This window comes from Microcaecilia unicolor, chromosome 3 (genome assembly GCF_901765095.1).
Source record: "Microcaecilia unicolor chromosome 3, aMicUni1.1, whole genome shotgun sequence".
NCBI classification, from domain to species: domain Eukaryota; kingdom Metazoa; phylum Chordata; class Amphibia; order Gymnophiona; family Siphonopidae; genus Microcaecilia; species Microcaecilia unicolor.
Genome location: NC_044033.1, coordinates 479,259,457 through 479,286,795, shown reverse-complemented (window position 1 = coordinate 479,286,795; position 27,339 = coordinate 479,259,457). Strand labels below are relative to the sequence as shown.

Here is a 27,339-nt window from a genome sequence, read left to right as displayed (position 1 = left end):
ATTGTCCAAAGTCTGCTGCACTGCCACAGCTTTGACCGGAGACTTGCAGGGAGACTGCACAAACCCATCTCTTAAGGGTCGGCAGAACTCTAGCTTGTAGCCGTCTCTGATGACTTCCAGCACCCAAGCGTCTGAAGTTACCCTGGTCCACTCGCCCAGAAACGAGGATAGGCGTCCTCCAATCTGCTCTGAGCCATGGCCCAGGGCCCCGTCATTGGGTACGAGACCCTGGGGGAGGACCGGAGGACGCACCTCCGGGACGGCGGTCTCTACGAAAGGAATGCTGCTTGGGGGAGAAGTTCCTTTTGAAGGAAGAGGGGGCAGAGGAGCCCGACCTGCCCGGGCAATACCGACGGGCTTCCTGAAACAGTCCTTTGGAGGAACCGGGGCGGACACCACTGGCCCGAGCCCTGACCTCCGGTAACCTCTTGCCCTTAGACGTGCCGAGATCGGTCACAATCTTGTCCAGCTCGACCCCAAAGAGCAGCTTGCCTTTAAAAGGCAACTTAGCCAGGCGAGACTTAGAGGCGTGGTCAGCAGACCAATGCTTCAGCCAAAGCCAACGCCGCGCAGAGACTGTCTGAGCCATACCTTTAGCTGAGGCTCTCAAGACATCATACAGCAAGTCTGCCAAATATGCCAAGCCCGATTCCAGGGCCGGCCAATCAGCCCTCAAGGAAGGATCTGAAGGGGAAGCCCGCTGCACAATCGTCAGGCACGCTCTGGCCACATAGGAGCCGCAAACTGAGGCCTGCAAACTTAAAGCAGCCGCCTCGAAGGACGACCTTAAGGCCACCTCCAATCTTCTGTCTTGGGCGTCCTTTAGGGCCGTGCCACCTTCCACCGACAATGCCGTTTGCTTAGTCACCGCAGTGATTAAAGAATCCACGGTAGGCCAAAGAAAGGCCTCCCGTTCACCTTCAGGCAGAGGATAGAGGCGGGACATAGCCCTAGCCACTTTGAGGCTCGCTTCTGGGACATCCCATTGAGCCAAAATCAAGGTGCGCATGGCCTCATGCACGTGGAAGGTTCTAGGCGGGCGCTTTGTCCCCAGCATAATGGCAGAGCCAACAGAGGCTGAGGGAGAGACGTCCTCCGGAGAGGAAATCTTCAATATGCTCATGGCCTGCACTAACAGGTTGAGCAAATCCTCTGAGCGAAAGATCCGCGCTGCAGAGGGGTCATCCGCTCCATCCGAGCGGGAATCCGTCTCCTCCAAGGAATCCCCAAAGGACCGTTGGGAGAACTCAGATACGCTGCCCTCATCTACATCAGAGGAGACAGAGACTCTAGGGCCTGGAAATCCACCCAAGGGCGTTTGCTTCCGGAGGCCTCAACCCCTTTATCAGACAGGGGGGCAGGGGCAGCGTTTTGCATAAGAAAAGCCTGATGCAGCAGCAAAATGAACTCAGGGGAGAATCCCCCCGAACTGTGCACTTCTGCAGCTTGGGCCACGGCCCTAGACGCACCCTCAACCGGCGCTCGCAAGAGCGGGGGGAGAAACGTGCTGCGCATCCAAAATGGCGTCCGGCGCGAAATTCCAAGAAGGAGCCGCGTGGGAAGAACGGCGCTTAACTTTGGCCGCTTTCTTACCGTCGCCCGAATCAAGGGCGACCATAGTATTAACGTCTCCCAGCTCGAGGGCGGCCCAAGAAGAAGCTGTCCGAGCAGAGTGGCCGGCCAACATGGAGTGGGCGAGCAGCGGGGGATGGGCGCTTATGGCGGGAAAAACGCCGCACCGGAGGAAGAACCGGGACACTGACCGGACCTCCAAACTGATGCTCAACAAAGGCGATTCAGGCTTTGAAACCCCCGCATCCTCACTAGACACACACACGCAGACCGGGGAGCGAATCTTCGCGCCCTCGCCCTCAGACGCCATATGCCACATGGAGACTGAATGGGGAACCCCCTGCCCGCTATAAAAAGGTAAAATTACCTGCTTCTCGCTCCGAGCTGTAACGAACTGGTGTCCCAGTGAGCAGCTGCAATAAACGCTGAAATAAACATTGAAATAAATGCCCTTAAAGGACGTCCAAAAATTTTTTTTTTTTTTTTTTTAAACAGAGCCAGCGGGAGGGGGGAGAAAAGGAGGGACCTGGCACCACCAGGTTTGCACTTGCTCAAGAAGAGCCCTCAACCCCAGGTACTCAACAAAACCTAAAAATTAGGCTTGGAGACCTAGCCAGAGCTGCTGCTGTGTGTGACCACCACCTGCTGAGATAGAGAACATACTGAGGAGTTTCCGGCAGCACATGACCACATATAGGGAGGCAAAAGGATTGCTCTCTATCTCCACCTGCTGGTAGATGGACACAACCCACCAGTCTATGGATTGATCAGCATGATGATATGGAAACATCAATTCCTTTTAAGGTAGCAAGGGAAGGAACCTTGGATATTTAGAGATCAGAATCTCAGAACAAGTGGATCAGTTATTTTCACTTGAACAACCCCGCCCCCTTTAGTCCAGCATACAATGTGGGAGATGCAGAGGTGAGCTAAGCTTCTGAAGAATTGGATAGGATGAATTGCACTACAAAAAACGATGACAGTCCCTTGATGTGTTCTTAGTAGTTTGTAAAACCTAGACACTTGGAACAGGGGTTGAAAGAAATAGGGGAAGGAGTAGAGACAGGGAAAGGGAGATACAACACTGTTAACAGGGCTTATGATTTTAATGGCAAGAGTAAAGGAGTGGAACAGTAGCCTAATGGTTAATGCAGTGGTCCGAGAACCAGGTTCAAGTCCCACTGTAACTACTTATGACCTTGGGCAAGTTGCTTCACCCTCTATTGTAAGCTCTTAGATTGTAAGCTCTTTGAGCAGGGACTGTCTTTCTTCTATGTTTGTGCAGCGCTGCGTATGCCTTGTAGCGCTATAGAAATGCTAAATAGTAGTAGTAGTAGTAGTCTATTGCCCCAGGTACAAAAGAGATTGTGAACCTACTAGGGACAGAGAAAGTACCTGTATACAATATGTAAACCACTTTCGTTTTACCACAAAAAGGAAGTATATTAAATGTATTCCTCTTCCTCTTTCCCTAGTGGTGAAGAATTGGAAAAGAGAAGATACCCCACGTGAGCAAATGGTGGGGGCAGTGATGCAGTATGACAAGCCATGCTTAAAAGCAAAAAGGGTAAAATTGAGAAGTATGATACCAATACATTGATTATAGGAACACAATCAAAAACTGAATAGTGACTGATATCTACTGCCCTAGAGGGAAGATATAGGGGCTGGGAGAGGGAGGAAGGAGGGATAGGTAGAGGGTGGGGGGTAGTTGGTTTCTAAATGTTGTAGGTGGAGGGGGGTATAGATGGGTATGATGTGCATTTGGTGTTGAGTAGGTTGGGTATTTTGATGTAGTGTTCTGTTTTTCAGAATATTCCATAAAGGATAAATCTGTACTGGAGGAACATTATTTTATCATGATGTTCAGAGCCTGAAATAAAAAATTACAGTAAAAAGGAAACGGAGTTCCATTCTCCAACAGGGCATTTACTACATTGGTGCTTCTCAAACTGCTCCTGGAGGCACGCCTAGTCCCTAAAATCGAGTGTAGTACCGGAAGACTGGAGGGTAGCCAATGTTACTCCGATTTTTAAGAAGGGTTCCAGAGGAGATCCGGGAAATTATAGACCGGTGAGTCTGACGTCGGTGCCGGGCAAGATGGTGGAGGCTATTATTAAGAATAAAATTGCAGAGCATATACAAAAACATGGACTGATGAGACAAAGTCAGCACGGATTTAGTGAAGGGAAGTCTTGCCTCACCAATCTAATGCATTTTTTTGAGGGGGTAAGCAAACATGTGGACAATGGGGAGCCGGTTGATATTGTATATCTGGATTTTCAGAAGGCGTTTGACAAAGTGCCGCACGAAAGACTCCTGAAGAAATTGCAGAGTCATGGAATCGGAGGTAGGGTATTATTATGGATTAAGAACTGGTTGAAAGATAGGAAGCAGAGAGTAGGATTGCGTGGCCAGTATTCTCAGTGGAGGAGGGTAGTTAGTGGGGTCCCGCAGGGGTCTGTGCTGGGTCCGTTGCTTTTTAATGTATTTATAAATGACCTAGAGATGGGAATAACTAGTGAGGTAATTAAATTCGCCGATGACACAAAATTATTCAGGGTCGTCAAGTCGCAGGAGGAATGTGAACGATTACAGGAGGACCTTGCGAGACTGGGAGAATGGGCGTGCAAGTGGCAGATGAAGTTCAATGTTGACAAGTGCAAAGTGATGCATGTGGGTAAGAGGAACCCGAATTATAGCTACGTCTTGCAAGGTTCCGCGTTAGGAGTTACGGATCAAGAAAGGGATCTGGGTGTCGTCGTCGATGATACGCTGAAACCTTCTGCTCAGTGTGCTGCTGCGGCTAGGAAAGCGAATAGAATGTTGGGTGTTATTAGGAAGGGTATGGAGTCCAGGTGTGCGGATGTTATAATGCCGTTGTATCGCTCCATGGTGCGACCGCACCTGGAGTATTGTGTTCAGTACTGGTCTCCGTATCTCAAAAAAGATATAGTAGAATTGGAAAAGGTACAGCGAAGGGCGACGAAAATGATAGTGGGGATGGGACGACTTTCCTATGAAGAGAGGCTGAGAAGGCTAGGGCTTTTCAGCTTGGAGAAGAGACAGCTGAGGGGAGATATGATAGAAGTGTATAAAATAATGAGTGGAATGGATCGGGTGGATGTGAAGCGACTGTTCACGCTATCCAAAAATACTAGGACTAGAGGGCATGAGTTGAAGCTACAGTGTGGTAAATTTAAAACGAATCGGAGAAAATGTTTCTTCACCCAACGTGTAATTAGACTCTGGAATTCGTTGCCGGAGAACGTGGTACGGGCGGTTAGCTTGACGGAGTTTAAAAAGGGGTTAGATAGATTCCTAAAGGACAAGTCCATAGACCGCTATTAAATGGACTTGGAAAAATTCCGCATTTTTAGGTATAACTTGTCTGGAATGTTTTTACGTTTGGGGAGCGTGCCAGGTGCCCTTGACCTGGATTGGCCACTGTCGGTGACAGGATGCTGGGCTAGATGGACCTTTGGTCTTTCCCAGTATGGCACTACTTATGTACTTATGTACTAATATGCATGCAATAAGATTTTTTTTTCCTCCCTTATATCATTCATAAATCAATTGTGGAAAGGTCAAATTCCCTGTTAGGGCTTACTTTACTTAAACTTCATGTGAAGGTAAGGAGAGAGAACATGACATTTAAGCCACCTCTGCATGAACTTTGGTGCAGGTTGGTCTAAGCATTCCAAAGTTATAACTGGGGCAGGGGGCGGGAAGGAAGAGTAGGGAAAACATATAAAAAAAAATTCAGCACTATCTCACAAGCCCCTCTGTTCTACTGAACAGACTTAAAAATCATGTATGTTCAATATGTAACTGCTGCAAGCAACACGGAAGAATGCTATTTTTTTTTGTTTTTTCTTTAAAGAGAAAACCGTTTTATTTTGTATTTTTATTACATTTGTACCCCGCGCTTTCCCACTCATAGCAGGTTCAATGCGGCTTACATATTATATACAGGTACTTATTTGTACCTGGGGCAATGGAAGGTTAAGTGACTTGCCCAGAATCACAAGGAGCTGCCTGTGCCTGCAGTGGGAATCGAACCCAGTTCCCCAGGACCAAAGTCCACCACTCTAACCACTAGGCCACTCCTCCACTCCTCTCCCCCCATACATTTTTCCAAAGATATATACACACACACCCTTCTGAACTTCATACATTACTCCTGCTGGAATTCTGCGTGATGCAGAGTGCAGAATTCCCCAGCTGCACAGAATTCACTATTTCTGTGCTCCCACCACCCAGCCTACCTGAGCACTGAAGTCCTGGCGGTCTAGTGACCTCTTCAGGGAAAGGAAAGAATCCCGCTCGTGTTGGAGGGGGCATGTCAAGATGGCGGCCTGAACACGATTGCTGATCGATCGATATTGTTTGCTGGTGTTTGCTTCAAATTTTTTTTCCTTTCAATATGCCTCACACCAAGAGAAAGGGGACAGTGAAGGGCCAAACACCGTTGGCCAGAACTTCATCCCCGATTCAGCAGACAATAGATTGATATGCAATTGGAATCCAACTTACCAGATTGGATGGACCCGAGCTGAGAGCCGAAGGAGGAGCAACGACTCTCTTGGGATTAGAAACATCGTTATCACCTCCGGATAATAATCCTCCTCCGTGTCCAGCATTTCTTGGGCGGAGAGTGGAGGCCCAGGCTGAATCGGAAGTCGAAATCGGCCGGACCTCGAACAGTGCCGCACCCACCCAAACCGCGGAGGAAACGAACTTGGAGATTTTCTCTCCCATGGATATTACTCTGGAGGCAATCTGGAAAGCTCTACAGGATTTATTTATTTATTTATTACATTTGTATCCCACATTTTCCCACCTCTTTGCAGGCTCAATGTGGCTTACAATTACATCATGATTAGTGGAAATATAAGAAAATAGACATTTAGTATTGCATAAGGATCTTGGGTAACATGATAATGATAAAGCATGATAGTAGGACAATAAGCAAATATCGTAAGGCAATTCTGGATATATGTGTAGAAGTTCACATTTGTTGATCTTTGTGGTATGCCTTGTTAAAGAGATGGGTCCTCAGTAGTTTGCGGAAGTTAGTTCATAGATCGCTTTCAAGTTGCGTGCTCAAGTAGGGAAAGGTTGACACATGCGTTAGTTTGTATTTTAGACCTTTACAGTTGGGGAAGTGAAGATTAAGGAATGTGCGAGACGATTTTTTAGCGTTTCTGGGTGGTAAGTCTATCAGATCTGACATGTAGGCTGGGGCATCTCTGTGAATGATTCTGTGAACCAGGGTACACATTTTGAACATGATGCGTTCTTTAAGTGGAAGCCAGTGTAGCTTTTCTCGTAGGGGTTTAGCACTTTCATATTTTGTTTTACCGAATACAAGTCTAGCTGCAGTGTTCTGGGCTCTCTGAAGTTTCTTATTTGCTCTTTGCAGCCAGCATAGAGTGCGTTGCAATAGTCTAGATGGCTGAGTACCATTGACTGTACCAGGTTACGGAAGACGGTCCTTGGGAAGAAAGGTCTTACTCTTTTTAATTTCCACATTGAGTGGAACAAGGTGATCTTTAAAACTGCACAAGACACTTTTCAACTTGTAAGTAAAGTCGATTCTTTAACAATTTCATTAGAAAAGACTAAACAGGAATCATTAATGCAAACGGAACAAATGCAGCATGAGCTGAAAAATTTAAAAGCTACTACTGAGGTTTTGACAACTGATAAATCTATGATACATAGGAAGATAGAACAAATAGAGAACTTTAACAGATGTTTGGACCTGAGAATACTGAATTTTCCTTTTGTACTGGGAATGAGCTTAGTCGACCTTTTTAAAAAATACCTACAGGAAATATTACTATATCCTGCTTCAGCAATACTGCCACTTAAGATTTATTACTTGCCGATACCTTTACAGTCTGAAGCTAGGCCTAATGGCTCAGAACCAATATTCTCAAGCAACCTGCCTTTAAACCAACAAAATACACAAGGAATTCAGGATATTTCAGCACTACTAGAAGAATCAATTTCTGAAGTGGCACAACGTCGAACTTTAATAGTTTCATTTATATTTGAACAAGACTTGAACTCTGTGATGAAGACATACTTCAAAAACTCTTTAAAAACATTTTGTGGTCAAAGAATTTAGATTTTCCCAGATGTTACTAAAACACAAGATAGAAGGAAACAATTCTTGGCTCTTAGAGAAGAGACAAGGGTTTTGGGCACAACATATCTTCTAGCATATCCCTGCAAGTGTCTAGTAAAATATATGGGTAACAAATATGTTTTTTTTTAACCAGCCCATCTTAAAACATTCTTAGAAATGAAAAAGCTATCCATTAAACCAAAGGAGCACGAGAAGGTCAACTGATTATTTAGAGAATTAAATGGGAATACAGGCCAGGCCATTTACTATTGTTCTAGATTATTCTTATTTTGATCTCCTAGTCTATTTAATCACCCTCCTCACATTATTGTGGTCTAAAGAACTGAAAAAATTGATCTAAATATTACCTTGATATGTTACTTCATTAAGTTGTACTCAGTCTTTTCAATGTATTTCCATTGCATGTTTATCATGTAAAGATTGTAAAACACATAAATAAAATAAGAACCCCACTCTTTCCTGCCCCCTCTTGCTGGTGCTATGCTTTTTCAAAATGACTGCCGAGACTTCAAACGGTAATCTTGTGAGATTACCGTTTGAAGTCTTGGTGGCCATTTCGAAAAAGCAAGGCACTAGTGAGAGAACAAAGGCAGCGGGGCAGGAAAGTGGGGTTCTTTCCTGCCCCTGAAGAGGTTCTCCCACTGCAGCTCCTCGTCCCCTACCTAATGGATGAGTGCAGGAGTCACTGGAGGGAGGGGCAGTTAAAAAAAAAAGGGGATACTGTGGGTAGAGGGGCTGCAAAAAAGGGGGATGCTGTGGGTGGCAGTAAAAAAAGAAAAGAAAAAAAAGGGATACTGTGGATGGGAGGGGCTATAAAAAAAAGGGATGCTCTGGGTGTGAGGGTGCTGCAAAAAAGGGGGATGCTGTGGGAGGGAAGGGCCTGCAAAAATGTGAAAGTTCTGTGCCCAGAATTTTGTAGAATCTGCAAACTTTGTGCGCAGAATTTTGAAACTTTTTGTGCAGAATTGTAATTTATTTGGTGCAGAATTCCCACAGGAATAATACATCTGACAAACTGGACCCTGGTCCTTGAAAGTTCATACCTCAATGAACTGGTTAGTCTGTAAGTGTTACCTGCATTTGTCAATCTGTTACATAGGGAAAGAGGTAAGTGACAAACATAACATCTCATTGGTAACAATCAATAGTATACCCTGTTCTTTTAAGAAAAACAAAACCTTAAGAAGAATTCATGTGGACTCACCTTGTCATGACTGTCTGCCTATCAGGACGCACATCAATTAAAATCTTCATAATTTGAGGTTCAAATCCCATATCTAACATTCTATCTGCCTCATCCAAAACCTAATATATAAAGAAACAAAAAAACGAGACATGCCTGAAAAGCATTCTATTAGAATATTCAATTTAATTAAACAAATCAGTATATCATAAGTGCATGATTTTGTTTCTCCTGAAAAACCACTGGATTTAACCTCTTGACAGAGCAGCTTTTAAGCTAGATCATGTGGGAAAATAATGTCACTCGGACCAAACAGTTGCAATGGGAGGTATTGATAAAGTATGACTATATAAACAAGTTGAGGTGAAGACTGAAACAGCCCTAGTGAATTTAAAAGAGCAGACAAATATGGATGATTCCAAATTACTTGTAGCAAATGCAAAGCAGGTTGATGCAATACAAAAAAAAAAGTTACCTGTATATGTATATATAAGTATAGCTATACTGGGAGAGACCAAAGGTCCATCAAGCCCAGTATCCTGTTTCCAACAGTGGCCAATCCAGGTCACAAATACCCGGTAAGATCCCCAACTGCCAAAAGTCTAAGAAGAAATAATTTATTGAATTGAGCTCATACCTTTTCAGTAGTAACTCAAGATGAGTTACATACAATAGGACTTTCTCTGTCCCCAGAGGGCTTCCAATCTAAGTCTATACCTGAGGCAACAGAGGGTTAAGTAACTTGTCCAAAGTTAAGGAAATGACAGAAGGATTTGAACAATAAGTGCTCTGGTTCTCAGTCCATTGCTTCATGGATTTCATTGACCTCTCAACAACAACAAAAAAATGTGCGATACTAAAACCTTTGGAATGTTTCATGAGACTGGAATTACTTATGGCAACTATACAGGTGACATACAAGCAGTTATTCCATACTTGACTGCACATACCTTTTTGGATTACTTTTTTCATATTTACAAAAAAAATTTTTATCTTGCTTTATCCAACTATTCTAGGCAAGTTACAGTCACAACATACACAATAACGTTAACAGAAAAAATAACCAGACAAATTAAAAATATGCATCATACTGACTAAAATAAAACACACAATCTCAAACTTAAAAGCTTGCAAAAAAAAAAAAAAAAAAAAAAAAGGCAAAAAAATGCCTTTAAGCATTTCTTAAACTGCACAACAGAAGTAATTTGTCTAATTTCTACAGGTAATGAGTTCCATAACATTAAATAATAGAGGATTGGTAAGTGCTAAGTCTGGCAATCTTAAATGAAAGAAAATCCAACACTAATTTGTCAGCTGAGCACAGAATTCATGTTGGCTGACAGATTCTCAAACTGCTCACCAAATAGGGGCTTCATTATTCAATGCTTTGTGAATCAGTGGTACAACTTTCAATGTCACATACCAGGAAATTGGGAACCAATGAAGCTCTTTCAACAGCGGTGAAATCAGAGACCATTTGGGTAACCCAAATAACATAAGCAGTGGCATTCTGTGCAATCCATAGCATTCAAAACTCGGGCTGTACGTTAATCGTGATTAACGCCACGATTAATGGGTTATTAATTTCAATTTAAAAATTTAATCGTGATTAATAATGAATCACATGCTACCCACCTTCTCTCTCCCTCTTCTCCCCCACTGCATGGCACGGCATCTCTCCCTCCCTTCCCGGACTTGTTCGTAGGTCTCTCAAACCCCACCTGGTGTACCTTTTGAAAAGCAAGCAAGACTTCAGTCCTGAAGTGCCAGCTGTACTCAAAGGCTGCCTGTGGCCTGCACTTGGGCCTCTCTCTCTGATCTGTCCTGCCCTTCCAAAAACAGGAAGTTGTGTCATAAGGGGCAGGACAAGTCAGAGGGCAAGGCCCTTTGCCTATGGCTGTAGCTGGTGTAGGAGAGCCAAAGACTTGCTTGCTTTTCAAAACGTACACCGGACGGGCAGACGGATGGGGGGTTGATACCGAGCCGTGGGCAGGTCTGGGAGGGAAAGATGCTTGCACTCAACCATGTTGGGGGGGGGGGGGGGGAATTGAGAGAGAACAGTGGGCAGGGCCTTGAGGGGAAGAAGAGCTATCAAACTGATGGAGAAAAGGAAGGAGGGAAGCAGAGGGAGAGGTAGAAGGAGAGAGAGAGAGAGGGAAAGACGGACTCAGAGGGAAGAAAGAGAGACAATGGACCTGGGGGTGAAGATAGAAAAAAGGAAAAAAAGAGGTGTTGGACTCAGGGGGAGGGGAGGGAAGAGAGATATTGAGCCTGGGGGCGGAAGAAAGAAAGATATTGGGCCTGGGGGCAGGAGAAAGAAAGATATTGGGCCTTTAATCAGTAGCACAACCACAGTGGAGGGGCTTTTGGGACCTGGGCCCCCCAATTTAGGCTAAGACCCCTTCCAAAGCTGCAGTACCTGTTCAATGGCTGGTTGGGCAACCAAAGCCCCACCAGCCAAAGAAATCCGGCGCCCAAGTCACCCCTTTCCTCCTCAAACTGCCCTCAGAAGTAAGGAAGTCAGCTGCATGCCTCCAGCCACTGACTCTTGCACTCCCCAAAACAACCTCAGTTTGTGCATGAAATGAGCATGCTCAGGGAGTGCCAGCATCGGCAGATGGAGGCATGCCACCGACTGTCACTCCTGAGGAAGTACAAGGAGAAAGGCGGTGGCTTTGGCAGTGGATTTCTTTGACTTGTGAGACTTTGGCATCCCCATTAGCAAAAGTATGATATCTAAAGCAGCTTGAATCCAGGAACACATTAATTTAAACATATAGTAAGATGTTAAATTGTGTCTTCAAATGAACCAAACCTTTTGTAAGAAAAAAAAAACCTGGATATCATCAGTGTACAACTTTAAATGAAGATCTAAACAAAGTAAGTGACAGATTGGTACCAAATGGAGGTTAAAGAGTATGGGAAGAGCTCTGTGGGACTCCTGTAGATAATGGTTTCTAGTCAACATTACATGACATTTATAGATGTGAACGGTGCGTTTATTGCAGACATGTTTTTCAGACTAAGGATGTGGTCATTCCTCATACGCAGGGATGGGTTTTCCATTTGCATGGTCGGATTGATTGCAATTTGGCCAAATGCGTTTATGGGATCACCTGCCCCTGCGGTTTATGGTACACTGGCCAGACGGCATGCAAGATCAAAACTCATATTGCGGAGCATTTAAGCAACATTCGGTTGCAGCGCATGGAGGCTCCCCTTGTCTCTCACTGGCATCATACAGGTCACCGGATACAAGAATTGAGGTTTGTAGTTTTGCAAACGCTGTCTGCCACCGGGGAGGGGGGGGGGGGGGGGGGGGACACAATGTTCCATTGATATTAGTGAGAAAGGAACAGCATATGATATTTCAGTGGAACACTGTGGCCCCCCCATGGGCTAAATAGAGAAATAGACTGGACAGTCATGTGATAGGTAGAGTATTTAAGTGGATTTTTCCCGCCATGCAGTTATGCGCATTTGTGGGCGTTTGAGTGTTCAGCCCGCTAATGGACTCTGGTTTGGCTTCCCGGACACTCGTGTAGGTCAGTAATATTTTTTTAATATGTAGGTTTAGATTTTTAAGACTATTTAATATGTGTATGAATGTGGGAAGTGGTGATTGATGCAACTGTATTTTGAATTACATAGACCCCTGAAGACGCTCTTTTTGAGAGAAACACGGCACTGTGTAGGGTCATAGAGGAGAGATGTGGGATTCAGAAGCATCTGAGGAACTGCACTACTTTTTGAATACCATTATAACTCATTTGGAGACACGATACTGGCAGTCAGAGAAACCCTCCAGGGAGGCGGTGAACTGGTGCTGCCATATGAAAGGGGTACAGAGCATGCAGTTTGCAATACCGACAGTGGGATTTTCCAAAATTGCCTGAATGTTTACAAGAATACAGATATACAAAAAGGAAGCGGTAACGCACTTAAAATAGAGTATACATCTCAATGAACTATTTCTTGCATGTGTGAGCACTGGTGGACAGACTGCTTTCACTACAAAAGTTTTTGGCAGTTTTTAGCCAGCTGTGTCTCTAATAAGATAATGAATACTAAATGATGTTACTACATTTGTTGATTACACTCAATGTTAAATTTATGTAAGGTTGAACAGTCAGGTGTGAGTGGTAAGAGTGGAGTATGTTTGAGTAGTTGCATAAGTAGGAAAATATAGTTTTTATGCATGGTATGATAACTAATAAAATTTTGTAATTGCACATAGCTGTGATTAGTGAAAGATATATATTTTTACAGCTATATTGGAATAGCTTTACCCAGGATTTTTTGACTATGACGACATTTGTAACCCACACATACCTCCAGAGTTCAGCATGGCTCACAAAGAATGAGAACTGTTTCAGCTTTTTGCCTTATACATAAAGACTGAAGATAAGGCAAAAAGCTGAAACAGTGTCAAGAATGTAGATACGACAAAAAAACATTAACAAGGTTCAATCCTAAGTTAATGGACCAAATACTTCCTGAACAGGAAGGTCTTCAACAGTTTATGAAATTTAATATAATTGTTTTGGACTCTGATCTCCACTGGAAGCTCATTCCAACAACTAGCTACTGATAAGCAAGGGAGATTGGGAAAAATCTCTTGCATCCCTATCTTTCTTGGATCTGGGTAGTGAAGTATTACAAAACCCCTTGACTCAGGGCTTATATTTCTAGCTGGAAATTGAATGAAATCATCATAAAACGTGGAGCAGAAACATGTGCAATTGAAAAAACCAACGAGCATAACTTAAAAATAATATGTGCTGCGCCAGCAACAAATGTAATTGCATCAATAGTGTTGTAGCCCTATTGAACTTCGACACTGAAAATTAAGTGAGCTGCAGTGCTCAAGAAAGTTTGAATTTTCTTAAAAATTGTTTCTTTGCAACTCAGGCAATGTTGCAATAGTCAATTTGGGCCAACATCAATGCTTGTGTGATCATTCTAAAAACACCAAATGTAAAATTACATCTAATTCGTCAATTTCCATAACACTTAAAAAAAAAAAAAAAAAAAACCAACCCAACACAAAACTCTATTAGCCATTACTTGCGTGTGCTCTTCAAACGTAAAGCATTTATCAAAAATCATTCCCAGAATTTTAAGGGATGACTAAAGGAAACTTAATACAGTGGAATCCCATTATAATGTGTCCCACTATAAAGCAAACCCGCTTACAACATGATCATGTATTGGCTTCCTTTTTTTTTCTAAACTGACATTACCTCTACTGCCAATGTCTAGCTACGCCAGGGTGGAGCCCACCCCCTTCCCTGCTTGAAAGCCAATGTTTAGCTACTCCAGGGATGGCTCTGTCTGTGTTCTTTATCCAGTGGTTTTCCTGCTCCTGCTGGACTTATGCTATGTTCTTATGACTCTTGATAAAACACAGATTTTTTTCTGCTCCATGTGCCATTCTGTAATTTATGACGGGTGAACAGTCTATCCAAGTGGCTTTTGTCTGCTCCAGGTGCCATTCTGTAGTCTACCATGGGTGGACTCTCTACGTAAGTGGCTTTTGTCTGCTCTAGTTGCCATTCTGCAATCTATCATGGGTAGACTTTTCCTTATCATCAGCGTTGTCTACCATTGTCTTAGCTGTGAGCTCCAAGCAGTACATAGAGAAACCATCTACGTTAAGTGGAAGTCATTCACTACTCATGAAAAGTTATTTGCGCTAGATCAACTGGTCTGGTAAAACAACAAACCCAGCTGGCCAAAGAGCTAGGCATCAATGAATCTAAGAGGGTGGAGAATAGAAAAGGAAAGCTGAGAGGTTTGCCCTGTACTAAGGAAAAGAAAGCAGGATTACATAGCAGAAAAATTTACGTGCCTAGTGGTTCGCCCAAGCTCGGTTACAGGGTGTCCTGTTTCAGACCCAATCATTAGAAATAAAACATGGAAAAGAAAATAAGATAAGTTGTGTCCAATAAAACGTATCATCTTATTTTCTTTTCCATGTTTTATTTTATTTCTATTGATTACCTTTAAAAGTGGACTAACACGGCTACCACACCTCTCTAGACCCAATCATGAAAGCACAGGCTGAAAAATTTAACAGCTAAATGGGCAAGAATCAACGTTCAAAGCCAGTAACAGATGACTTGACAGATTTAAGAAAAGCCATGCCAGTCAAGTCCTTGTCTCAGGGGAGATGTGATCGGCGACAAGGATGCAGTACTTTCTTACCCAAGAGAAAACAAACTGCTGGAGGGAGGGTACAGTGAGGATCAAGTGTACAATTGTGATGAAACAGGGCTGTGTTTCAAAATGTTACCAGATCATACACTAGCATCCAAAGATGATGCACACAAATGGGAAGGCTTTAAACAAGGAAAGGCCAGAGTGACCATTCTTTTGTGGGTGAATAAATCGGACAAAGTGAAACCACTCATGATTAGGAAGTAAGTCAAAAATCAAAGTAACCACTTCTACATCTATATTCTGTATCCAAAAGAATGTCATCAAAATCCAATTAACTGTAAATAAAGTGGAGGAAAAAAAAAAGCAAGAGCTGATAGTTTCCTTTCTGGCATCCCTCCTTCCCTCCCTGTGTCCCACACTGGCATAATGTAAGAAAAAAAGAACGGGACAGGGAGGGAAGGAGGGAGGCCGGAAGGGAAACAAACAGCTGTTTCCTGCTGCAGTGCCTTCACATCTCTCTCTATATCACCCCAGCGACAATAACCACAATGCAAGCCCCCCACCACTCCCTCCCAGTTCGCCAACTCAGCCCACCCCCAAACCCCCCACCCCTTAAAAAATAAAAAACCACACTAATAACAAGGGAGAGCTGTTAGGGATGAAGAGGGAGGAGGAGGCTCACAGAAACGCATCTCCAAAAGCTAGGAGGGGAAAAAACATCCGAGACTTCACAGAAAAACAAGAGCAGGCCTCTAACATTATCTCACACACACACTGATGCGGGACATGGATAGACACTCACTCTCTCTCTCTCTCTCTGTATCACCACATCAACGCTGACCTCCCTCCAAGGCCCCTGCCACCCCCTCCCAGTTCACCACCCCTGCCCCTCCCCCCTCTGTCATTCTGACCCACACACACACAGACACTCTCACCCAGGCTCCAAGTTCGCACCACCCTCTCTCACTTTCACGCACACACACGATCTATCTCTGTGACACCCACACAGACACTCTCTGTGTCACACACACAGTGATGCAGGCTCAGTTCACACATACTCTCACACATACTCACTGAATGATATGTCTCATTTGTCTTGCTCATGTCACAGAAAGTCTATTTAACACTTTGTTTTATATAGATCCCCTACTCTAAGGTACGGAGCTTGGTGGAGGAAAGTTCAGGGGACGGAAAGGGCACGTCCATTCAGAATACAACTGTGGAAACATTAATGGCAGGAAGTCATTACCTTGCTAGCGTTCGTTTCATTGTGTTTTGAAACGGGCCTTTTTTACTAGTGTATAATGGTATTGAAGCTTTGGGGAGTGGTAAGAGGCCTAATCTAGCTCATATGTGCTTCTGCCTAAACCAGGGAAGGATCCCATGTAGGTGGGTTAATATAGGCCCATTTCTCTCTTAAATCAAGATGCAAAGTTGCTAGCGGCCATATTAGTTCAGCGCCTGAATAGACATTTGTCTAGTCTTACTCATCCAGATCAGGTTGGCTCTGTCCATGGAAGCTACGCCTCCATGAAACTGATTTAAAGCCTTGGTGGCTATACATGAGCATAAGAGGTGCAGGGGTACCTCTGCCATTGTAGGCCTTGACATGAAAAAGGTGTTCCATAGCATCTCTTGGGAGTACGTTTTGGGTGCTGGAACATTATGGGCTTGTATTCGAGAACACAGGCTCAACTCCTTGTTAATGGCACTCTTACCAACAGCTTTGACCTGAGAGGGAAACCCACCAAGAGTGCTCATTGTCCCATCTGCTATTTCTGCTGGCTGTAGAGTCATTAGCTATTAAGATTAGACAGTGTCAATAGCTTAAGGGTATTACTGGTGAGTGGCTATGAATGTAAAATAAGCCTTTTCACAGATATCATCCTACTTTATCTAGAGCAGGCTCCCCGTCACTAGGGTATGACTTTGAAGTTGGTCCAGGACTTCATACAGGTTTCCTGGCTCCTGGTCAACTGTGATAAATCTCAATTTTTAGTGCTAATGAGTAGCAAGGTTGACCCATGCCATGCTGCTTTTTTTTTTTATTTTTTTTTTGTTACATTTGTACCCCGCGCTTTCCCACTCATGGCAATGGAGGGTTAAGTGACTTGCCCAGAGTCACAAGAAGCTGCCTGTGCCTTAAGTGGGATTCGAACTCAGTTCCTCAGTACCAAAGTCCACCACCCTAACCACTAGGCCACTCCTCCAGCCCCATTCCCCCAGAGAAAAAAAAACCTATGAGGTATTTAAGGTATATATATCTTAGCACGAACTCTCAAGTCATGTACAAATGTAAGTTACTGGATCCCCTGGAGAAAATTAAACAGCTCTGCCTTATGTGGAAAGCTCTCCCCCTATCTTTACTTGGCAGTTGGCTCTGGTCAAGATGGTTTTACTGCTTAAGCTGCTTTATCCCTTGCAGCCTGTTGTCCACAGGCTGCCTTCTGGAACTCCATGGTCCCCTGGAGGTAGTCCCTCTCCTGGGGAATACCACTATGCTCTGCCACACAGGTACACTGACCCCACTGAAAGAACACAAAATGCAGGCTCCTGTGCACCAGTGCTGTTTATTGATTCAAAGTTGGCTACAGTTTTCCCTTATCATGGCCCTCCACCTGGCCGGCCTGGCAATCCTCCAGTCCAGGGATTGGAGGCCAGAATGCTACTGGCCCTGCAGAGTTCCCCCTTCCCTTCTAGCACAGAGAAGGCGATAGCTTTAAGGGTCCCACAAATGCCTTTCCCTTAAGCACAGGGACATGCCACAGTTCAAAAGTCTTCTCACCTTAAGGCCAGGTCAAGGCTACAGGTCAAGGTTCCAGAATGCCTTTCCCTCAAGCCCAGAGAAAGGCCACCGTTCAAAGTCAAAATGCCTTTCCTCCCCAAACACAGGTCCAGGCAATAGCTCCAAGTCCCAAGAGGCTTTACCCTTGAACACAGGGAAATGCCACAGTACAAAAGGTTCAAACAAATGCCCTCTTCCTTGGAGTCCAGTTCCAAAATTCTCTAAGCTGCTCACCTTCAGCTGCCTCTGGAAAAACCCTTTCAGCTGGGGCTGGAACAGCTGCTTGATTTGCCTCCCCCGTCTCACCAGCTTAGAAGCCAGGTTGGCTAAGAGTCCTTTTAATTCCCTTCCCTGCAGCTGGGCCAGAGCAGTCACCTCCATAGGCTTCGGATCATCAGCCTCAGAGGTTTGAAGCGCCCCTCCTCCTCCCGTCACTTCCCAGTCCATTAGTTGTTCCTCCTTTATATTCCCCACCTGTTCCTCCCTACCCGGCTTATTTGCCATTCCCCAATCCCTCCCCCCTCCCTCAGCATCCTGGGATCTGTAGTTCCCCCTCTGTTCCCTTTCCTTTTCCCTGTCAGATTGCACAGGATCCTGGGACTTGTAGTCCTCTCTCCTTTCCATGTTTCTCAGATATCTATACCTCCCTGAGGGTGTGGCCTCCCGGCTTCCCTCCCTTTGGGACTTGGGGTTAATCCTCGGGCGGGGAAATCCAGACGCCCTACTCCTTTCCCCGGCGTCTTCTTCCCTCACCCTCCTGGGTTTCTCACACTATCTTGATCTGGTTCTCTCACTATGACGAGCAAGTCTTTCAGCTTATTATTCAGTCTTTTATATGGTGAAATCAGGACGCGAGAATCACTTTTTCGAAACTGGTATTGGATAAATCTCAGGGGGGTTTAGGGCTACTGGACATCCACCTTTACAATGTGGCAGTGCTGATGCATTTGGTTTCAAAGAGGTCCAGGATCAGGCTAAGGTTACACTAGGGGGTAGGATGAGAGTTGGCACACGCCCCTCTCTTTTGGTAATCTTACGCACATGAAGCCCTCCACTTGACTGAGATATGCTTCTCAATTGCAATTTCTGCAGCTGGTGAGACTTACCTGGTTTTGTTTGAGGAAGAGCCAACACAGGATAGCAGAGGCGCCCCACACTCCTTGTTACGATTTGAAGGTAATGTACACTTTTCAGCGGGTTTGGGTGCTTCACCAAAGCACATTCAGGGAGTTGTCTAGACAGGGCTGTGGGTAGTCTGTTGGATGGGTCTTTTCCCTGTTTTGCTTCCATACAGAGGAAGTGGAGCATACCAAACAACCACTTGCTGCACTTAATAAAGGAATTTTTTTAAAGTTCTAATCATGTTTGATCTTAAGTTTAAGGAAGCCAAAGAGAGAGGCCCATTGCAATAGGGAAGATAGGCCTTATGGTCTTTTATTTGCCATTATATACTGTTTTGTGGGTGTGTTTTTTGTTTTGTTTTGATTTACTGAACAAAAGGGGCCAGATGCACTAAACTTAACGAGCCTTTAATGAGCCATTAACGAGCAGGTAGTAAACCCTGGCATGCACTAGACTTTTTTCCGTAGCAGCTAACGAAAACGGAATGCAGATGAGCAAATTGTGTAGAAACCCTATTGTAATGAGATGCACTAACCTTTCTGATTGCCTTAACGCTGGAAAATCTAACGAGAGGTCTGTACCTCTCGGGGCTGCGCGGAATGAAAACCTTCTATAATGTTACAAAAAAAAAAATCGGGAAAAAGTGCTCGTCAGGGATGTCCTTTATGGATGTGCTTCACTTTAAAAAACAAAACTTTAAAAACACTTCAAAAACACTTTAAAAACGAAAAAAAAAGACGAGCGCGTTTAGCTTAGCTCCCCCTCCCCCCTGCATCAAAATGACAGTTTCCCGCAGCCCTGGCCTCCCCGCCATCTTCCGCAACCCGTGCCCCCCCCCAGGTCATCGCCACTCCCCCTCTCCGTCTGCCACCGGGCCCTCACAGCGCCTTTCACCTCCGTGTGAAGGCGCTGCAGCAGGCAACAGCTGATCACTTCCTTCCTTTCCTCCTTGGCCGGCCCTCGTCTGACATAAGTAACTTACGTAGGTAACTTACGTCAGACGAGGGCGGGCCAAGGAGGAAAGAAGGGAAGTCTGAAGCAAAGATTGGGTGGCAGAGCCGGTGCTGGGCAGACTTATACGGTCTGTGCCAGAACCAGTGGTGGGAGGCAGGGATAGTGCTGGGCAGACTTATACGGTCTGTGCCCTGAAAAGGACAGGTACAAATCAAGGTAAGGTATACACAAAAAGTAGCACATATGAGTTTATCTTGTTGGGCAGACTGGATGGACCATGCAGGTCTTTTTCTGCCGTTATCTACTATGTTACTATGTTATGTTACTTCCGAGCCCCACATTATTGGCATGCTTTAACAGGGCAATATGGACCCTCATGGCAGTGGGGTCACCTGGACCCTTATTTGTTGAAAGTACCCTCTGGTTTAGACTACTTGGTACCGCTTACCTAAAAACAGTTCTTCCCATGGATGGTATTGATCAGCTCTCCAACAGTGGAACCAATCTGGGGATGGATCATGACTGCCCATACTATCTAGAGTTTTTAAAAAACTTTTTGAATTGGTCAAAGTGGTATATCTGCAGAAAACTCAGTTTAACATTCTTCATAGGGCCTATCTATCTAGAGAACGGAGAGCCCACTTTGGTCTCTGGGATGATGACTCCTATTTACACTGTGATATACACTTGGTCACCCTGGTTCATTCCTTTCTAGAATGTCCAGAGCTTAGTATTTGGTGGGAGGTGTTGACCATTTTGGGTCAATTAACTTCCTGACAAATTGGCTGGAAACATGGAGCCTTATTGCTGGGAGCACAGGCTAGCACAATGGCCCAGGGTGTCAATCTCCCATATCGTCAAATATTTTACATTTCCTTGCTTTTAATAAAGAAAACAATACTGCAATATTGGGCTTCCAATCAAGATCCTACCGTAGCTTGTTGGGAGCAAAAGATGCGAGAGATGGCGCATTTGGAGATTGCAACATATGAAACCAACCCCCCCCTCCCCCCCCCCCCCCAAAACCAGACTATAAACACTACATAGCACTTTGCAGAATCTATCTGGCCAAGTTTTCTTCCTCTGGTCGAAGATACTGAGGTTCCACTGGGGGGGGGGGGGGGGGGTGTTGGCGTGCTTGTGAGGGAATTAAAACTTTCTGGGGGTCCCCCCCAAATGAAAAATACCCTGGTGGTAAACTAGGCCTCCAAAAAGCCAATTAAATCCTTGTCTTCAACAGACCCAGAGACCCACCAACCTTAAGTTACTGCATCGCAATCTATTTTCTAGGTCATCCAATTTCTCTTCATAGCTGGCCACAGTTTTCAGTTACTTCACCTGTGGGTCCTCCAAAGCCTTAACTTTATCCTCCAGATCACTAGTTTACTGTGTATTGAGTAAAGTCCATTATGTTTTTCCCAGTGTTCCTGCATCCTCTCTAACTCATGGTCAATGGGGGACAGGCAGCTAGCAAACAGTGGCTCCACTGCTGCAGTGACCTCCACACACACACATACCCTATTATACTCTATGTTCCATCTCTCTTGTTTATATGGGAACCTTGGTCTGAAAGATTTATTATTTTTTTTATCTTGGTCAAGATGACACAATGGTGTCTTTAGATTATTATTAATTATTTATTACATTTGTACCCTGCGCTTTCCCACACAATGCAGGCTCAATGCAGCTTACATAGTAATTTGAAATACAAAGTTAAGAATAGAATTTTCAATAAAACAGTAAAAACAATGTAAAATCGGGCTTAGTAGTGTATGATAAGTTGAGCTAGATAATATATGACTAGGATAAAAGAGGGCAGACAGGATAGGATAGTGTAATTTGGGAGACAAGGGGTAAGGAGGGATAAAATTAAGGAGAGATGGAAAGAGAAGAATGGGAGGTTGGTATTTAAGTCAGAACAGAATTGGGAGTGGAGGTTGGCGAGATTAGGTTGGGGCATTAGGGTAGGCTTGCTTAAAGAGATGAGCTTTCAGCATTTTTCTAAAGGGCAAGAAGTCGTTTATTAATCAGATTGATCTGGGTACAGCATTCCAAAACTGGCTGCCCAAAAAGGAGAAACTGGATGCGTAGTAGGTCTTGTATTTAATTCCTCTACAACTGGGAAGGTGTAGGTTAAGATAAGTTCTTAAAGAAATAGATCTGTTTCTAGCAGGGAGGTCGATCAAATCATTCATGTAGCCAGGGGATTCACCGTGGATGATCTTGTGGGTCATTGTGTTGATCTTAAAAATGATTCTTTCTTTGATGGGGAGCCAGTGAAGCTTTGTTCGAAGAGGTGATGCACTTTCGAATTTTGATTTGCCAAAAATAAGTCTGGCAGCCGTGTTTTGGGCAGTTTGGAGTCTCTTCAGTATTTGGGTTTTGCATCCTAAAAAGACACTGTTGCAGTAGTCGGCGTTGGTAATATCAGTAGACTGTATCAGGTTCCAGAAAGTGTTGAGTGGGAGATAAGGCTTCACTCGTTTCAATATCCACATCATATTAAACATTTTCTTCGTGGTGAGATGATAGATGGAGCTCATATATATCAAATTGATGTGATATCCTGTGTTTTGTCAATACAGGTTCATCAGATCATAGGTACACATATAATTACATTTGTTTACATTTGTTTTATCACTTCATTTTACTATTGTTGATGTCACTTTCTATATATATATATATATATATATATATATATATATATATATATATATACATACACACACACATACTTATGTGATATTTTGTGTTCTATCAGTATAAGTTAATCAAATCATATGCATACATACAATGACATCTGTTTTGTTATTATTTGTAGTCCACGATTGCTCCTTTTATTTTATTACTGTTGATTTTATAGATATGCATTGTTATCTTTGCATGATGTACTCCCCTATGTATCAGCATATATACATGTACTTTTTATGTCCACATAGATATACATACCGTATAGGAGTTTGACTACAATCCAACCGCTCTAGGAAAGTATACTGCTTTACAACATTCCTAGGTATGGTTTTTACAGCTATATGTTTTTAATTAGTTTTAATGTTTTTATCACTTATTTGTTACTTTATTAACATTCTTCATTTTTTATTCATCATTATGATCTTTTATACTTTTATGATTTGTGTTTTATTTATTTGTTTGTAGACCCCTGATGCAGGCCTATAGGGCCGAAACATGACTCGTGTTGGGTCGCTTTTTCGCTTACTGTTTTTGAATGAAGAGCTTATTGAGGACACCATCGTAGAGAGGTTGTTTTTCTCCACTTATTTGCTTGGCAGTGACCTCCACCTCCACAATCCAAGCTGCCCCCATGGAAGATGCAGCCAGGCTGGAGGGAGCTGCCATCTTGTCTTTCCCAGGTTGAGGCGGCTTCTCTCTCTGCAGAGATTTCTGGATGTCATCTGTGCAAGTGACGAGTTATAAAGGGGTTTTAGAGGAAGCTGCAGGAGAGTCATTCAGCGACAGCTCGTGAGAATGGCATCAACAGAAGTCCCAGTTTGGGATCATTTTAGTAGCAGGGGTTAATAATTTGTGCCAAAACGCCCACAAACTTCTCTCCCTCCAGGCCACTCGGCTGTCTCCCTTTGTCTTTGCTGACCCCATTCCCTTCCTCCATGGAGGAGCAGCCCAATAGTTGTGCAATGGCCTGAGAACCAGGGAAACGGTTTGATTCCTACTGCAGCTCCTTGTGACTCTGGGCACAAAATAAGTGGTATATTAAATAATAAACGGTAAGTACCTATATATTATATGTAAACTGATTTGACTGTAAACACAAAGGCGGTATAATCAAATCCAGGGACATGGGGGGGGGGGGGGGGGGCCAGAGCAATTTCACTGTTTGCCTACCCTTAAAACACCAGACCTGGTCACCATATCTTAAAAAAAGATATAGCAGAATTAGAAAAGGTTCAAAGAAGGGTGAACAAAATGGATGAAGTCCTCACATATGAGGAAAGGCTTAAGAGAATAGGACTCTTCAGCTTGGAAAAAAATATGGCTGAGGGGGGATATGATACAGGTCTACAAAATACTTAAGAGTTGTAGAAAGTGTACACGTAAATCCATTTTTTACTCAGAGTTAAACTCTGGAACTCATTGCCAGAGGATGTGGTATCAGGAGTTAGTGTACCTGGGTTTAAAGATGGTTTTGAACAGGTTCATGGAGGAAAAATCCATAATTTGCTATTGAGACAGACATGGGGAAAGCCACTGCTTGTCCCTGGGATTAGTAAAATGAATATTACTACTATTTCTGATTCTGTCAGGTACTTGTGACCTTAATTGGCTACTGCTGGAAGCAGGATACTGTGCTAGATAGACCACTGGTCTGAACCAGTATAGCTATTCTTGTGTTCTTAGCCTAGGAGATAGGAGTTTCTAGTTCATTATGAGGAAAGGTATGTCCTGAGGAGTATGACAGGTGTTACTTAAAATGCTTTAAATTAAAAAAAAAAAAAAGTGTCCTGCTTAGATACGCCTACCATATGTTCATAAATTAAAGAGCTGCAGCAATGGTCCTCACCCAGTTATCGTCCTTCTCTATAAACCTAGTATATAATCGGAGGAAGTGACATCAACATAGATTGTTGAATAATCCAAGTGCCCCAGAGTAGAGAATGACACGGGGACAAAATTTGTCCTTATCCCCACCCCATCCCTGCAACAATACAAAATCTCATTCGTACAAAAAGTGAGTGATTGTCTTACCAAAAATGATGAACTAGTGTGGTGCTGGTGGAGTTTGAGTTTTTATTTGCGGGGGTAGGGATAATTTTTTTTTTATTACATTTGTACCCCACGCTTTTCCCACTCATGGCAGGCTCAATGCGGCTTACATGAGGCAATGGAGGGTTAAGTGACTTGCCCAGAGTCACAAGGAGCTGCCTGTGCCTGAAGTGGGAATTGAACTCAGTTCCTCAGTTCCCCAGGACCAAAGTCCACCACCCTAACCACTAGGCCACTCTAATGACAAACTTTGTCCCTGTTTCATTCTCTACTCCAGACTCCTCACCTGAAATCTTTCCCAACAGCTGCCATTGGGAGCTGAATATCTGCTGTGACAGGGAAGATCCTGAAGTCCTAAAATGCCTGCCACAGGGTAAGAATCCCTAACAGGGGATTTAGGTGAAATGGTTAAGGAATGTATACTGCCTTCTACTGTTGAGATGGTAACTGTCAGAACTTGGGGGAGTGGGCGTTCCAATTTCGTTATCATTAGAGTTGCTCAGGCCTGTACAGCGGTGGAATGGTACCAAAATTGGGACCTTAAGTTTTAGATTCCCCTGGAGCAGTGGTTATTGCGCCCAGTGACTTTATCCTACATGATTTGATTGCCTCCATGTTGTAGACTCCTGGAACAGTGTTCGCCAGCCTGTGTGGTCATACTGAGCGCGTGGGACCGTGTAAGTTCTGTTTTTCAATTTTAAGTTTCACAACACATTCTATTAACTTTTAATCCCGTTTCTAAAGAGTTTGGTTGGAAGCTGCAAGGTTTAGAATGTCTGGGGCAGCTCTGAGAATGAAGATCTCTGACTATAATACTTTGTCCTGCACTTACCCATTATCTCCACAACACCACTATGCCTATTTACGGTTGGTACATTTCTTTACTAAGAATTGGTCTAAACGGATCTGACCTATTTGCAATATCTATGTAAAGATTATCGGTTCATGAAGGGTCTGGTCTCTGCTTTGTATCGTTACTGGTGTCGGCAGAGACAAGTCCCTGTTGAGTACTGGGAAAACAGCTTATTCTACTACTCTAGCCCAAAATCTACAGAATTATTTGGTTAAGATACTCTACCCTTGTTATCTTACATTGGTGCCCCTGCACCACTGTTTCCCAGAATCCTTATCCAACTGATGAAAATTGATCCCAGTTCCCCCAAAAATGGGTCACATCTGAAAAACACTGTTTGAAAGCCAGGGTCTACTGGCACACTGTACAAGCCCATATCCAGATTTTGCTGGGCTACCAAGTCTCGTGGGATCCTGGTATTTTTCTACTCAATAGACATGTCCCTGGGCCTCACTATAGCTAAATTTGGGTCCAGCATGCTTCATCACTGCTTAGATAGCTTAGGCCCAGTTTTGGAAATGTCCAGAGCTCCCTTCAATCCAGGCCCGGAAATCTCATTTGCAATGTGTTTACGTTATGGGTAGACAGAGCAGTGCACCTGAAGACCTTGGGAAAATGGGAAAGATTTTGGGGCCTTCTTACTTCTGTGTATTTTGCATATTTTTCTTGTACTGCTCTGAAGTATAGTGTTGAGCCTTTGGGTATGGCTGTGCTGGGTAGGGGTGAGGGGAGTTTTGTCTTTTCTAAATGAGTTTATTTTGGAAGGGAGGGAGGGAAAAAATTTTAAATTTCTTAAGTGAAGTTCTACCAAGTTTCTGCTTTTGAGCTGCTCTGCTTGCTATTTTAAAGAATGAAATGTCTTCTTTGGAATTGTGTAGTACAGTTCTTTATATGGGCTGTTGCTTGTTATTTATTTTATTTTTGTTACATTTGTACCCCGCGCTTTCCCACTCATGGCAGGCTCAATGCAGCTTACATGGGGCAATGGAGGGTTAAGTGACTTGCCCAGAGTCACAAGGAGCTGCCTGTGCCTGAAGTGGGAATCGAACTCAGTTCCTCAGGACCAAAGTCCACCACCCTAACCACTAGGTCACTCCTCCATGCCATTAGCGAATCGGTAAGAGCAGGCCATGCATCAAGGAATAGGAATGCAAATGAGCTGCTCGTTGTAGCTCACTTGCATTCTCTATTCCATTGGTAAACAGTCAGCTGGTGGAGCATGCGCAGAGCAGCTAAGCGTTATGCTGGCTGCTCTGCGCATGCCAAGGACGTGCTTTACTTTAAAAAACAAAACTTTAAAAACAACAACAAAAAAAAGATGAGCACGTTTAGCTCAGCTCAGCCCCCCCCCCCCCCGAGGTCGCCGCCAGTCACTCTCCCCCCTGCATCGAAATGACAGCTTCCCCGCTATCATCTGCACCTCCGTCGCCCCACCCCTGCCACACCCCGAGGTTGTCTACGACGACGATGCTCCCCCCCCCCCACCCGCCCCCCTCCGTCTGCCACCAGGCCCTCACAGCACTGCAACAGCTGATCGCTTGGCTTCAGACATAGTAACATAGTAGATAACGGCAGAAAAAGACCTGCATGGTCCATCCAGTCTGCCCAACAAGATAAACTCATATGTGCTACTTTTTGTGTATACCTTACCTTGATTTGTACCTGTCCTTTTCAGGGCACAGACCGTATAAGTCTGCCCAGCACTATCCCTGCCTCCCACCACCGGTTCTGGCACAGACCGTATAAGTCTGCCCAGCACCGGCTCTGCCACCCAATCTTTGCTTCAGACTTCCCTTCTTTCCTCCTTGGCC

The 27,339-nt window shown here is 44.1% G+C and overlaps 1 protein-coding gene across 1 annotated transcript in view; it reads right to left on the bottom strand.

Annotated features, from left to right (window-relative positions):
* DDX43 (DEAD-box helicase 43) overlaps nt 1-27,339 on the bottom strand; it is a 344,939-nt gene that overhangs the window by 130,074 nt on the left and 187,526 nt on the right. Inside the window, exon 10 of the mRNA XM_030199037.1 lies at nt 8,934-9,034. Within this exon, the coding sequence (XP_030054897.1) occupies nt 8,934-9,034 (101 nt within the window). The remainder of the gene's footprint in view (nt 1-8,933; nt 9,035-27,339) is intronic.